This window comes from Xenopus tropicalis, chromosome 2 (genome assembly GCF_000004195.4).
Source record: "Xenopus tropicalis strain Nigerian chromosome 2, UCB_Xtro_10.0, whole genome shotgun sequence".
NCBI classification, from domain to species: Eukaryota; Metazoa; Chordata; class Amphibia; order Anura; family Pipidae; genus Xenopus; species Xenopus tropicalis.
The window spans coordinates 164,967,391-164,983,490 of record NC_030678.2 but is presented as its reverse complement, the minus strand read 5'-3'; the positions used below and the strand labels follow the sequence as shown (position 1 = coordinate 164,983,490).

At 43.7% G+C, this 16,100-nt stretch overlaps 1 protein-coding gene across 3 annotated transcripts in view; it reads left to right on the top strand.

Moving 5' to 3' along the window:
- Positions 1-16,100, top strand: part of amotl1 (angiomotin like 1) — an 81,663-nt gene that overhangs the window by 37,774 nt on the left and 27,789 nt on the right. For all 3 annotated transcript variants that reach the window (XM_031895693.1, NM_001126890.1, XM_031895694.1), the window contains 2 exon segments: positions 8,235-9,132; positions 15,255-15,546. In XM_031895693.1, the coding sequence (XP_031751553.1) occupies positions 8,235-9,132; positions 15,255-15,546 (1,190 nt within the window).

Genomic DNA, 16,100 nt, shown 5'->3' with positions numbered 1-16,100 from the left:
ATGCCTGGGCTGCAAGTACAGGTATAGGACCCATTATCCAGAATGCTCGGGACCAAAGGTATTCCGGATAAGGGGTCTTTCCGTTATTTGGATCTCAATACCTTAAGTCTACTAAAAAATCAATAAAACATTAATTAAACCCAATAGGATTGTTTTGCATCCAATAAGGGGTAATTATATCTTAGTTGGGATCAAGTACAGGTACTGTTTTATTATTACAGAGAAAAGGGAATCATTTAACCATTAAATAAACCCAATAGGGCTGTTCTGCCCCAATAAGGGGTAATTATATCTTAGTTGGGATCAAGTACAGGTACTGTTTTATTATTACAGAGAAAAGGGAATCATTTAACCATTAAATAAACCCAATAGGGCTGTTCTGCCCCCAATAAGGGGTAATTATATCTTAGTTGGGATCAAGTACAGGTACTGTTTTATTATTACAGAGAAATGGGAATCATTTAACCATTAAATAAACCCAATAGGGCTGTTCTGCCCCCAATAAGGGGTAATTATATCTTAGTTGGGATCAAGTACAGGTACTGTTTTATTTCTTCATAGAAAAAGTAAATCAGTTTTAAAATTCTGAATTATTTGATTAAAATGGAGTCTATGGGAGACAGGCTTTCCGTAATTCGGAGCTTTCTGGATAACGGGTTTCCAGATAAGGGGTCCGATACCTGTACCAGTTCAGAGATAAAGCAACAACATGAGACAATGATCTATGCCAAGTTATGGCTCTAGCCTGTACCCACAGTATTTAATTTGGAAGAATTTCTCAGATTTTATTTGCTTTTTAAATTAACGGACTGGGGGTGTTAAACATATTGGCACCTCCTAATGACGTAGCCTTTCCTTCCCCTTTAAAGGGTTGTTTCCTTTCAGTATGATGTAGAGAGTGACATTCTGAGACAATTTGCAATTAGTCTTCATTTTTTATTATTTTTAGTTTTTCTAATTATTCCATTTTATTATTATTAACATTTATTTATAAAGCGCCAACATATCCCGCAGCGCTGTACAATAAGTGGGTTTCATACATTGGGCATACAGAGTAACATATAAAGCAATCAGTAACCGATACAGGAGGGGAAGGGAGCCCTGCCCAAAAGAGCTTACACTCTACAAGGAATTACTGCATTTCATACATTGGGCATACAGAGTAACATATAAAGCAATCAGTAACCGATACAGGAGGGGAAGGGAGCCCTGCCCAAAAGAGCTTACACTCTACAAGGAATTACTGCATTTCATACATTGGGCATACAGAGTAACATATAAAGCAATCAGTAACCGATACAGGGGGGGAAGGGAGCCCTGCCCAAAAGAGCTTACACTCTACAAGGAATTACTGCATTTCATACATTGGACATACAGAGTAACATATAAAGCAATCAATAACCGATACAGGAGGTGAAGAGAGCCCTGCCCAAAAGAGCTTACACTCTACAAGAGTTTCAGTTCAGGAGCTCTCCAGTTTGGAGTTTCAGCAGCTATTTGGTTGCTAGGGTCAAAGTTACCTTAGCAACCAGAGAGGTGGTTTGGATGAGAGGCTGGTATATGAATAGCAGAGGGCCTAAATAGAAAAGAAAGTTAAAAAAGTGACAATAACAATGAAACTGGAGCCTCACAGAGCAATAGTTTTTTCGCTGCCGGGGTCAGTGACCCCCATTTAAAAACTGCAAAGAGCTGGAAGCACCGGAGGAAATTGCAGAAACAAACGCTCATGATTATGAGCCCTAACCCTTCAGTTTGTGTGCATCCTATGCCGGGAATGGGTTAATTCATTTAATATCCAAGGCATTCTGCGCACGTTCTTTTGTTTGGCTGTAAATGTAAGCTCCCCAGAGACATTTGTGGGCGTACTGCCCCTTTAAAAATGCCTCTCGAGCCTGAGAAAATGCTTTCGGGGATATATTTAGTATCCTGGGAGCAGCTAGAAAAAGAAAGTGCGACCCGGTACAGTGAGAGATATGTGCCCCGGCCCTTGGAAATACATGGCATGCTGGCACTGGGGATAGAGACCTGCAGGGAATGAGAGATGGAATGAACATGTTTATCTTTAGTAGAACCCATTGCCCCCGGCTTATATGTAGGAAGCTTTATCTTGCTTAAAGGGGAAGTAGAGTTTTCCTAAACTATTTCAGTAGGATTTATAGACAGCCCCTTAACTGAAGTAATTACACTAATGACCTTTCATCATCATTTTCTCAGGGGCAGCCCTCTATAAAAATAAACAATAATAATAACAAAGTTTCCGCCTGGTCAGCTTGAGGGATATCAGCCAATCGGCAGAGAGGGTTTTACCGGGTCTGCTGTTTAAAAGCAAAGATCTAATTGGTAGTTGACTTCAGGGTAGGCTTGAAAGAGTGATGGGCCAGCTGCCCTTTTCTTCCCGTTGACCTCTAGAGCATTGATAAATGGAAACATGCTTGTAATGCAGCCCCTGGCAAATCTCTTAGTTTGCTCACAGACTAAATCCCATTGTTTGGTTTGACTTGCAACGTGGGTTCTACATAGTAAAGTAAGCTGATAATAAAGTGGGATCAGGTTATTGCCCACATATTCTTCCCAGTTATTCCCACAGCCCCAGTCCCTTCCCAGAGGCTATTATCCCCCCACTGCTACTATAGGCACGATCTCTCCCTACTATACCTGCTATCCCACAGCCCCAGTCCCTTCCCAGAGGCTATTATCCCCCCACTGCTACTATAGGCACCATCTCTCCCTACTATACCTGCTATCCCACAGCCCCAGTCCCTTCCCAGAGGCTATTATCCCCCCACTGCTACTATAGGCACCATCTCTCCCTACTATACCTGCTATCCCACAGCCCCAGTCCCTTCCCAGAGGCTATTATCCCCCCACTGCTACTATAGGCACCATCTCTCCCTACTATACCTGCTATCCCACAGCCCCAGTCCCTTCCCAGAGGCTATTATCCCCCCACTGCTACTATAGGCACCATCTCTCCCTACTATACCTGCTATCCCACAGCCCCAGTCCCTTCCCAGAGGCTATTATCCCCCCACTGCTACTATAGGCACCATCTCTCCCTACTATACCTGCTATCCCACAGCCCCAGTCCCTTCCCAGAGGCTATTATCCCCCCACTGCTACTATAGGCACCATCTCTCCCTACTATACCTGCTATCCCACAGCCCCAGTCCCTTCCCAGAGGCTATTATCCCCCCACTGCTACTATAGGCACCATCTCTCCCTACTATACCTGCTATTCCACAGCCCCAGTCCCTTCCCAGAGGCTATTATCCCCCCACTGTTACTATAGGCACCATCTCTCCCTACTATACCTTCTATCCCACAGCCCCAGTACCTTCCCAGAGGCTATTATCCCCCCACTGCTACTATAGGCACCATCTCTCCCTACTATACCTGCTATCCCACAGCCCCAGTCCCTTCCCAGAGGCTATTATCCCCCCACTGTTACTATAGGCACCATCTCTCCCTACTATACCTGCTATCCCACAGCCCCAGTCCCTTCCCAGAGGCTATTATCCCCCCACTGCTACTATAGGCACCATCTCTCCCTACTATACCTGCTATCCCACAGCCCCAGTCCCTTCCCAGAGGCTATTATCCCACTGCTACTATAGGCACCATCTCTCCCTACTATACCTGCTATCCCACAGCCCCAGTCCCTTCCCAGAAGCTATTATCCCCCCACTGCTACTATAGGCACCATCTCTCCCTACTATACCTGCTATCCCACAGCCCCAGACCCTTCCCAGAGGCTATTATCCCACTGCTACTATAGGCACCATCTCTCCCTACTATACCTGCTATCCCACAGCCCCAGTCCCTTCCCAGAGGCTATTATCCCCCCACTGCTACTATAGGCACCATCTCTCCCTACTATACCTGCTATCCCACAGCCCCAGTCCCTTCCCAGAGGCTATTATCCCCCCAATGCTACTATAGGCACCATCTCTCCCTACTATACCTGCTATCCACAGCCCCAGTCCCTTCCCAGAGGCTATTATCCCCCCACTGCTACTATAGGCACCATCTCTCCCTACTATACCTGCTATCCCACAGCCCCAGTCCCTTCCCAGAGGCTATTATCCCCCCACTGCTACTATAGGCACCATCTCTCCCTACTATACCTGCTATCCCACAGCCCCAGTCCCTTCCCAGAGGCTATTATCCCCCCACTGCTACTATAGGCACCATCTCTCCCTACTATACCTGCTATCCCACAGCCCCAGTCCCTTCCCAGAGGCTATTATCCTCCCACTGCTACTATAGGCACCATCTCTCCCTACTATACCTGCTATCCCACAGCCCCAGTCCCTTCCCAGAGGCTAAAATGTTCCTTTATTTATGATATCCTATACAGAAATGTCCTTCACATGCAGACAAAACAAAACTCTACCAGGAAAGTAAAAATAAAAGAAAGGGGTGAGGGTCTTGCTTATTGCCAGGGAGGTTCTTGGGCTGTAACTACTGCCTCAAAGTAAAGTTATGCTAAAAATACATCCCCCCCGACCGTGTCTGATTGATCTTGCAGCAAATGGTTGTGGGAAGTAATTAATGTGGCTTGTGCAAAGGAAGTGTTTCCAGCTGAGACTGCCACAATCCGCCTGAGAATTTATTTGCAAATACTAAAGGGGCAAATTGGCCTATTTTTAATCCGGGTTTAACTTGAATTTATTTTCCCATATACGTTTTCCATCCGGTATTACACACTTGTCGGAAGGGACCGCTGCGTGCTGTATTTTTATCCGTTGAAATCAAACCTGATGGTGTCTGACAGACTTTTCTTTCTCATTGAAATGCACAGACTGTCAGATGTAGTTGCAGGAACAGAACCCACCTCCCGACTTTATCTGATGCGACTTTACATTACAGCTATGGGGATCTGATTTTGTCGGATCCTACAAAATCTTGTGCTGTTGCGTGGCAAGATCAGATAAAGTCTGTCTCACAGAATCCGATCCAAATCTCCTGTGGAGTTTAGCTTTAAGTACAGTTTGGGGACATAGCTCAGCACTCTACATCTTTTTCAGCATCTGATTATTTCATAGATCAATTAATAAAATGATGATGCCATGTAATATTCTTTGGATACAACGGCAGCCTTGGAGAGCCATGTCCCTCCTCTCCTTATTTGCTTTGGACAGCCAGCCATGTTGTGCTCGGAACATTTTGAAAAGTGGTTTCCATATTTTTGGCAAGCGGAAAGCCGAGAATATGCTACGTATGCTTAAAAATGCTCCTACCTACGCTTCGGTTCAGGCATATGTAGCCGATATCTGGAAAATGCAAAGTCTTGCTTTTTTTCGGTGATATCGGCTACATGTACCTGCACCTGAGCGTATTCAATGGTTTGGGTGCAGGTACAGGTAAGATGATTTTCAAGCGTAGGAGGGTATTCTCGGCAAGTGCTTTTCAGCTTGGCAAGAATACGCTCCGAGTGGCATTAGGCTAATGCCACAGGTAGCGTATTCTCGGCAAGCCGAAAAACGCTTGCCAAGTATATGCTACATATGCTTCAAAATCCTCTGAAAAATGCTTGCAGAGAATCCGCCCCGCTACTGTAAAATCCTCCTGAATACGCTCAGGTGAAGGCACACGTAATTCTGCCTGAAACTGCATATTCAGTGCTGCCCGGTGCAGGCAGATATAGAAGTTTTTTCAAGCATAGGGGCATATTCTCTTTTTCAGCTTGCCAAGAAACTCCATCTGGCATTAGCCTTAAGGGTTCCTACAGACAAGCGTTTCTTGTGCACAGGAAGAAATGCATCAGTTTCTTTCTTATTGGGGCTGTACTAACACAGGAGCATGTAAGCCAGTGATCCCCAACTATTGGCTATGGGGCATGTTGCACATGTTGCTCCCCAAACCCTTAGATGTTGCTCCCAGTGGCCTCAAAGTTGGTGCTTATTTTTTAACTGGTTAGGAGGCAAGTTTTGGTTGAATAAAAACCCAGTGTAATGCCAAACAGAGCCTTCTGTAGGATGTAAGTCCCCATAGGGGCTATTAAATAGGCAATTACAGCTTTTATTGGCACCCCCAGAAAGTTTTTTCATGTTTGTGTTGCTCCCCAACACTTTTTCCATTGAATGTGGCTCACTGGTATAAAATGTTGGGGATCCCTGATGTAAGCACTAAACGCAGGTGGAACGCAGCCCCTAAAGATATGAGATGGCAACCCTAGTCACAGGAGGGATAACATTTATCCAGGGGCCAAACATAAAGTTGAATACAGTTACCCTATTTTGCCTCCTAGGCACCCACATAAAAAGCACAATCTCCCGCTCTCTGTAGTTGGCTCCTGGATTAATGTTAACCTCAGTTATTACAAATAATTGAAACTTACTCAAATATTCCCCAAAAAAATCATGCTTACAGAGCAATTAGGGTAGGGTGTAACAGTGCATGGTCATGGCATGGCAAAGATATTAAATATTTGGGCATGGGTCTGTGCCCACTACCACTACCCAAATGCCTCCCATGCCCACACTAACAGCCCTCACTATGGGTTAAATTGCACATTAAGTTTTATAGAAGCAGCAATTTTGGACTCTTTTTTTCCACTAAGATTTCAGACCGTTGTACATTTAGGCAAAACATTGTTGAAATCATTGAAACCTTTTGATGTCTTGCCCAGAATGGCAACTATTTTAGGCAAATATAAATGGGAATTAATAAGATAATATCTGTTGTCATTTTGATTTATGAGTTTGATCCCTCCACTTTCCATCTGCTGATTATATATAACATCACAGATATCTGCACCCCGAGGGGCATAATTACAAAGGAGTGTAATATATTTTGTGCCAAAAAAATCAGCATTAACGAAATTGTGTACTTATAAAGCTTCATTCTTGTCCTTATTAAAATTTTATGATATGCTCCCAAGTCTCTAGTATATAAATGAGATTCATTTATGAAGCTCCAAAGTACTCAATGGCTATTGGACTTTAACAAATCAATATAAATCTAGAGGAGGGATGGTCAGACTTGCCACTTTAGTTGCTACAGAACTTCGGGGTAATGGCCCAGGGGTAAATGGTGCCCCTTATGCAAAGTTGGATGCCACCCAATTTTTTGTACTGATGTTTGTAGTCAGCTGCTCTTTTGTCTTATGTTTTGGTGACCAGATCATTTGATCACCATAAAGATCTTACAACAATCCTGCACACAGGACACACAGTGTATGGATTGGTGCCAGTGCTCTGGAAATGGGTGAATCGGGCAACTTACGTGCTTTGCACCTCCCATAAATAGAGGACCCGCGCTCATATGTTGGTAGCTTCTCACTATATTGCTCGAGTTTAGGGCCCTCATTGTCTTCTTCATCATGATATTGTCCATGTGATGTTTGCGACCCTGAGGACGCACACACTTATATGTTGGTAGCTCTTTCCCATTTTGCTGGAGCTGGGTCCTCATTGCCTTCTATATCACGGTATTGTCCATATGATGTTCTTGTCCCTGAGATTCTTATCTTGCTGGCTGGTTGACCCTTTGTGGGCCTTCTTGAGGGACCTCTACATACAGGACTAAGGATCCAAACATTTGAAAAAACTCATTTAACTCATAAAAGTGTTGCCTAACAAAACAACAACCTTAATTGGCTCCATGTTTTTTTCCCATTTCCATGTTAATTATAAGAGCCTCTGTGAAAGTTGCGATGAACATAATAGGTTTGCATTACGACTGTAATGAGCCCAGTTACAACGCTTTTCTCTATACAGAAAATATAGCTGCAGTAATTGCACAATTAAGGCCCTAGTCTCGCACTAGCTCAGAATATAATTGCCTGTTATGTAACCGTCGACTTCGGATCCCTGTTCATTGCTTAGGCTCTGCTGCCACAAAATGAGAAAATAGCAGTGTTTTTACATTATATAATAATAATTCTCTTTATGAAGCTTCAGCCATTCTTGCCCACCAGTGAGGAAGTTTGTAGGTTTTGTGTCAGATGGGTATAGAGATGAAGGGACACTGGAATGGAACCCACACCTCTCTCTTTTCCTGTTTTATCCATGTGATTGGTTGGCTGACTAGTAGCCATGTTGCACATTAGCTCTGCATGCTCCTACCCATGATTGACAGCTTTTTCTTGCATACATACAGAACATATAGACAACATAGCTCTTTATACTTATTTACACTAATTTATGTAACGTTATAAATACAAATCGGTTTTGGGTGTTTTTGTAGTGAAGAGAGAAAGCTGATATTCCCTTTTTTGCATTTTTTTACAGAAACGCAGTTGCCTGGATTCCTACCTCAGGATTTACTCAGGATATCAGAGGTGGAAATGCGAGGATCTGAAGATGTTGCTACAGGAACAGTGCTACAAAGGCTAATCCAAGAGCAGCTACGTTATGGCAACCCAAACGAGAATATGAACTTCCTGGCTATCCAGCACCAGGCCACGGGGAGTGCAGGACCGACCAATATTGCCACCAATACTGTTTCATCCACGGAGAATATCCCTCAAGAAGACCCACAAATGGTCAACCAGTCAGCAAGGCAAGAACCTCAGGGGCAAGAACATCACGTGGACAATACAGTGATGGAGAAGACCATGAGGACCCCTCAGCTCCAGCAAAATAGTGAGGAGTTACCAACATACGAAGAAGCCAAGGCTCAGTCCCAGTTTTTCAGGGGCCAACAGCTGGCGCCTGTTACTTCTGGTTATTGCGTTGCAGGACTGGTGGCAAATCACAAATCCAAAACCGAGGGGAGGCCAACTGTAAGCCGGGCGAGCAGCGGCCAGGCTCACCAAGATGAAGCACTTAAAGAGCTCAAGCAGGGTCACGTTCGCTCTATGAGTGAGAGGATTATGTTGTCCCTGGAGAGGAACGGAGCTAAGCAGCACCCTTCTACCTCAGGTAGCATCAAGGGACTTAGAAACGGAGCTCCATCACCGGTCCAGCCCCCGGCAAAAGAGATGGAGCAGAGAGGGCCCCCTCCAGACTATCCCTCCAAGGTGAAGCAGATAGTCAGTCCCATGAACAAAATGCAAGAACAGGTTCATTATTACAATGAACAGCAACACCCTGGGGCTCAGGATGTAAGTAAGCCATTTCTAACCATACAGCCAGCCAGGAGTGAGGTCCTGCGATACCAGCACCCTCCCGAGTATAATATAACCAGGTAACTTCATAATCTGTTTGTCCCTTTGCTTGTGCCGTTACGTTTTTCATATTTCATGTTGAATAGACTGCATGGTGCTGATAAGTAACATATAGTATTTCATTGTATATCGTTACGTCACTGGCAGGTATGTTCCTGGTACATTGGGCTGCTGTATGGGTTGAGATATAGAGAACCTGTAAGACACGAGTCCCCCTCGTGTGTCCCCGGCTCAAACAGTGCTGCTACTGAAGTAGCCTAAATGCTTGTGTGCTGATCCAAATCTAGTTCTGTGCACACAAGTCTCATTGGCACATCCAGTTAATATATGGGAGCTGCATGGAGAACACTTGGAATGGAATGTATGATAGACCAGCATGGGGCTATTGTACATCCTTACAGAAACATCTTATACTCTGATAGAAAAATACCAATAAAATAGATACAGGTATGGGATCCCTTATCCAGAAAGCTCCAAATTACGGAAAGCCTGTCTCCCATTTTAATCAAATAATTCAGAATTGTAAAACTGATTTCATTTTTCTCTGTAGTAATAAAACAGTACCTGTACTTGATCACAACTAAGATATAATTACCCCTTATTGGGGGCAGAACAGCCCTATTGGGTTTATTTAATGGTTAAATGATTCCCTTTTCTCTGTAATAATAAAACAGTACCTGTACTTGATCCCAACTAAGATATAATTACCCCTTATTGGGGCAGAACAGCCCTATTGGGTTTATTTCATGGTTAAATGATTCCCTTTTCTCTGTAATAATAAAACAGTACCTGTACTTGATCCCAACTAAGATATAATTACCCCTTATTGGGGCAGAACAGCCCTATTGGGTTTATTTAATGGTTAAATGATTCCCTTTTCTCTGTAATAATAAAACAGTACCTGTACTTGATCCCAACTAAGATATAATTACCCCTTATTGGGGGCAGAACAGCCCTATTGGGTTTATTTCATGGTTAAATGATTCCCTTTTCTCTGTAATAATAAAACAGTACCTGTACTTGATCCCAACTAAGATATAATTACCCCTTATTGGGGGCAGAACAGCCCTATTGGGTTTATTTCATGGTTAAATGATTCCCTTTTCTCTGTAATAATAAAACAGTACCTGTACTTGATCCCAACTAAGATATAATTACCCCTTATTGGGGGCAGAACAGCCCTATTGGGTTTATTTAATGGTTAAATGATTCCCTTTTCTCTGTAATAATAAAACAGTACCTGTACTTGATCCCAACTAAGATATAATTACCCCTTATTGGGGCAGAACAGTCCTATTGGGTTTATTTCATGGTTAAATGATTCCCCTTTCCCTTAGGTGTTAGATCGTAGAAGGTTCATTTTTTATTTAAAGGGTAACTTACTGCATCAGAACCTACAGACTTTCTGGCCTCCAGTTACTAATTTGTACTGGTTTTGTGATGGATGAGGCACTTGTTTAGACCCTTGATGCTAAATACATGACTCCAGCATTGGAGAGGCTTTGTTTGCCCCCAGGGTTGCGACCTGGCTGGTAAAAATGCTTAGTGATGCAGTGCCACAACCACCCCCATGGTGCCCCTTGTTCATAATAGGAGATGGTGGCATCCCTCATTGGCTGAGGAAACAATATGGCAGCTCACAGATAAGGAAGACGCAAAGAAAAATCTTTATGTGCATATATGCCGGCCAGCCTATCCCCTATGCTATATCAGCCTCCCTATGGATATCAGTTGCTGATAAACCATGTTGACCATGGGAAATGCCGCTCAGATCACATTCCCTATAAAACTCAGTGTATTTCCCGTGGATCTGAAAAACGTGCCCGTCTCTTTCTCATGCTTGGAAACTGCTATATATATATAATTGGGATGGAGAGGTATTTGGGAAAAGAGAGCGTTTCAGCCTTCCAAGTGAGCGCAGCCAAGACCGTGGGAGTTGCACCTTTGGGAATATTTAATTGGAGCCGCCATGAGAAAAATTACAGGAGAGAAACAGAAGAGAGGAATATTTTATTGTTCTAAAGGGATGTATATATGCTGAAAATGCGTCTACTGCCAATATGGAAGCCATTTGTTTTCTGGAGAAGCGGTGATGAATGTGTCACCATGGACAACTAGGAATTTTATTGTTTCTAAATATACCGGGTTTGTAAATATTTAGCGTTTTTGTGGTTAAAAGATTAATTATATACAAGGAAGTGCTACCAGAAGGCACCACAGGGTCCTAACACCCATCTGTATGATACTTACGGCCAAGGTGTGACACCAAGCTCTTCTAGATATACCTGAAACCCATCTTCATGTCCATTTAGGGTCAGCTGAGAGGGGGGTGAATTTATTTGCTGTTCTAGATATGCTTGAATTTACACTACACAATATTTTCATACATCTGCAAGCTTGTGATGAGCTAAGGAGGGCCCAGGCCAAAGGTTGGTCATCCATGTGAGGCTTTAATGGAACAAATTCCAACCAAGTTAGTTATGTGAGAAGTTTGAGTGAGTGGGGTTAATTTACTGGGTACCAGTGAGTGTACCTATTCAGAATTAGTAATCCCAGATACAGAATGTGCTAATGAAACCCCTCTTTGGAAAGTTTTCCTGGGAGGTACCTGCTGGTAAGGAGGCCAGATTACTTACAAAAGTGCCCTAGTGCCCATAACGAGAGTCTGCTTAGGCAACACTGTCAGACTGAAGGCCTGTGCCCATGTGTTTCCAATATGAATATGTTCTTCACATCTGTATATCAAGCACTTTGTTCTGTTTGGACCTTCAGTGTTTCCCAGATGAAGTCCAGAAGAGTTAGTTGAGGGAAGGCAGGGAGGGGAGTGCCAAGGTCCATACAGTTGGGACATAATAAACTATATGCAGTCAGAAAGTTTTCACATTTTGTCTCACCATGTCCAGACACCATTTTTGAGTGTTAAATCCTTCTTCTAGATGGTGCTAGACTGCACCAAAACACAATAGAAAATGCCATAGACAATGCACCACCTGGTGGTGATTTTTTGTAGATTTTTCCCCCATGTTAACTGGAGAGACATAATGGGACAACATGGTAAAGGAACTTGGCTGCATCTGTATGTATGTTTGGCTGGGGCTAAGAGAAAGGATCTCTGGTCTTAAGGGGTTAAGTAGTGAAAGGCTCTACGTTTGCCCAGAAGCAGTAATCCATAGCAACCAATCAAAAGGTGGAATTTGCTGGTCACCTGTTTTAAAGTAAATATCTTATTGGTTGCTATGGGTTACTGCTCCTGGAGAGTGGCCGGGTTAGGGTTGAGAGTGGGCGGGTTAGGGTGAGAGCGGCTGGGTTAGGTTTGAGAGTGGCCGGGTTAGGGTTGAGAGTGGGCGGGTTAGGGTTGAGAGTGGGCGGGTTAGGTTTGAGAGTGGGCGGGTTAGGTTTGAGAGTGGGCGGGTTAGGGTTGAGAGTGGGCGGGTTAGGGTTGAGAGTGGGCGGGTTAGGTTTGAGAGTGGGCGGGTTAGGGTTGAGAGTGGGCGGGTTAGGGTTGAGAGTGGGCGGGTTAGGTTTGAGAGTGGGTGGGTTAGGGTTGAGAGTGGGCGGGTTAGGTTTGAGAGTGGGCGGGTTAGGGTTGAGAGTGGGCGGGTTAGGGTTGAGAGTGGGCAGGTTTATAAACCAATCATATAATACAAAAGATTTTAAGACACAACGCAGATTTTGAATGCATTTTGTTGAAGCGCAGGGAACAAACTCATTGTCTATGATCGCTAACCTTAAAAAAGAAATCCGTATCAGTGAGGGTTGCATTGGCTAAGGCAGCTCGCTTACTGTATAACTACTCACCATTGCTCCCATGTAATTGAAAAGAAATTATGGACAAACATCTAAGTAGAACTTATTTTTCCTTTTGGTTGGACAGGTGTTTTTCTGCTTGCACGGGGGGGGGGGGGGGGGGATTCTTTCTTCCTGTTAGTCGGCGGCAGGGGAATTCTTGCCTACCGTTCTGCCCTTACATGGAGCCGTGAGGAAGGGGCAGTCACTAAGCAAAGGCATTTAAAGCAGCAATTTGGCTGAGGTGGAGTCACCCAAAGTGTATCCATGCAGGCAAGCAGGGGCTCCTCGTGTGTGTGATGCCGACTATACGCCCCCTGTAACCGGCTGGCACAGATACATCAGTTTATCATTATTCATTCACAAAATAACAGGCTTCATTTGAACCAAAGGCACTGCCGATTCCAGGGCACGATAAAGGACTTCTGAAGCCTCAGCTAAAAAGTGTTTTATTATGTAATGTGCTGTACTGGTTCTTGTGGAGGGTAGAGCTATGTGTATCTTATTCTGGTACAGGTATGGGATCCCTTATTCCGAAACCCATTATCCAGAAAGCTCTGGATTACGGAAAACCCGTCTCCCATAGACTCAATTTTAATAAAATAATTCAGATTTTTAAAATTGATTTCCTTTTCTCTATAATAATAAAACAGTACCTGTACTTGATCCCAACTAAGATATAATTACCCCTAATTGGGGGCAGAACAGCCCTATTGGGTTTATTTAATGGTTAAATGATTCCCTTTTCTCTGTAATAATAAAACAGTACCTGTACTTGATCCCAACTAAGATATAATTACCCCTTATTGGGGCAGAACAGCCCTATTGGGTTTATTTCATGGTTAAATGATTCCCTTTTCTCTGTAATAATAAAACAGTACCTGTACTTGATCCCAACTAAGATATAATTACCCCTTATTGGGGGCAGAACAGCCCTATTGGGTTTATTTCATGGTTAAATGATTCCCTTTTCTCTGTAATAATAAAACTGTACCTGTACTTGATCCCAACTAAGATATAATTACCCCTTATTGGGGGCAGAACAGCCCTATTGGGTTTATTTAATGGTTAAATGATTCCCTTTTCTCTGTAATAATAAAACAGTACCTGTACTTGATCCTAACTAAGATATAATTACCCCTTATTAGGGCAGAACAGTCCTATTGGGTTTATTTAATGGTTAAATGATTCCCTTTTCACTGTAATAATAAAACAGTACCTGTACTTGATCCTAACTAACATATAATGAATCCTTATTAGAGGCAAACAATCCTATTGGGTTTAATTAATGGTTTATTGATTTTATTAGTAGACTTAAGGTATGGAGATCCAAATTACGGAAAGACCCCTTATCCGGAATACCCTTGGTCCCGAACATTCTGGATAAAGGGTCCTATACCTGTACAAATGTTGCTTGTCTGAGGGGGTTTTGGCATTGCCCTTCCATAGACCCCTTTGGGTCAGATTCTGACCTTAAGTCAACAGAGGCAGTCAAAGAAGCGGTTCCTAAACGCTGAACCTGCTGCCCATTCTCACTTGGTAGCAGAGGAATGGTGTAAGATTTGGGGTGGGTGACACCCCCATAGGTCTTGGCATCTTTTACCTTTTTAGACAGGGGCTTTGGACAAATGTTGGATGGAAAAGGGTGGCATAAATATAAACAGCTTAAAAAAACATCTAGAGGGGGAGAGACAGGAATAGGGCTACGGTTAAAGATGCCTGGGGCCTTAGCACCTATGCCATTTTACAAAGATTTCAGCATAAGGCTATTGTTGATTCACTGAATGCGCCACCTAGTGGCTGTAGTTAATACATGGTGATATCTTTATGCCCCAAGGATCCCCCATTTTTACCATTCAGGTAGCCTGGTGCAGTATGCCTGTACCCCATTCTCTCCCAGTTTTTATGTTCCCGCTCCATGTGCCAGTCTGTAGGCGTGCATGATGCCATCAGGAGCAGCCATCTCCTGGATTAATGCAGGGCTGACCCGAGCCTGCCACACAGATTCACAGGCCATTTGGAACCGGCACCTCATACCTTTGCATTAATGCTTACAAAATAAACAAATATGACACATGGGCTTTTATTTCCCTTTAAAGGCAGTGCCATTGAACATATATGTGCAAGGAAACATGGAAGATGACAAATAGAGGAGAGGGTTGCATATGGCATTGTATTGAGCTGCAGCCAGACAAAGAAGCGCAGGCTTCCAACATATGCATGCGTCATACAGCAATTAAAAAGTACTGGTTTTATTCATTCCCGGGTCTGTTCATTTCAGCTTTATCTAAATATATTTTCTTGACTCCCACCCTTCTCCAAGCAGCCCCTTTATCATTTGCTGTTTTATTTGCAGCCGACAATGTCAGCAGCTTCCATTCCCTTTGGTACCTCTGCAGCATCACAGCCCCATGTCCTCCCAAGCCTCGTCCTTCAGTGGCTCCTTGCACTCTACTCCCCTGCCGCTGTTACCCATCAACATGCCACCCCACCCCTCTCCGTCCCCGTCGCCCAGCCAGCAGCTGTCGCCAGAAACCATTGCCATGGTGGAGAGGGCACAGCAGATGGTGGAGATACTGACCAAAGAGAACAGCACCTTGCGCCAGCATTTGCAGAACTGTTATGAAAAGACGGACAAGCTCCAAAAGGTACGTCGGAAAGGATTTTCCTGCTTTATTTTGACCACCTTGTTGCCTTACGCATGAAAATATATGTGCATATAGGCCAATATTCAGCCCTCCCCTGTTGTTTGATATCCTTTTTTATAATGTAATTCATTCTGCTACAAGGTTCCTATTTCAACTTTTCAGATTATTGCATAGGCCGCCTCCATGTGGTGTGTTCCAGTACTGCTGCTTGTTTGCAAGCTTGGGTGGCTCAGCACAGTAGGCAGTGGATAATAGTCAGCCGTGGGACTCTTGAAGTTGGATTGGTCTAGTATTGGATAACAATCATCAATGTAATTCAGGGCTCTGGTTTCTGTATATTGAGCCCTTGCCTAGGGAGGCAATTTTGGGGGGCAACCCCAAAATATACAAAAAAGCCCTCCTTTTGTTGCAAGCCACCAACCCACTGCCATCCAATTGCTGCAAAACCCAGTGTTGGAACTGAGTGGGGTTCCCCTTTATGTGCATATTCCAATCAGGTATTTATTAATTACTGTATATACTCAAGTATAAGCCTAGTTTTTCAGCACCCAAAA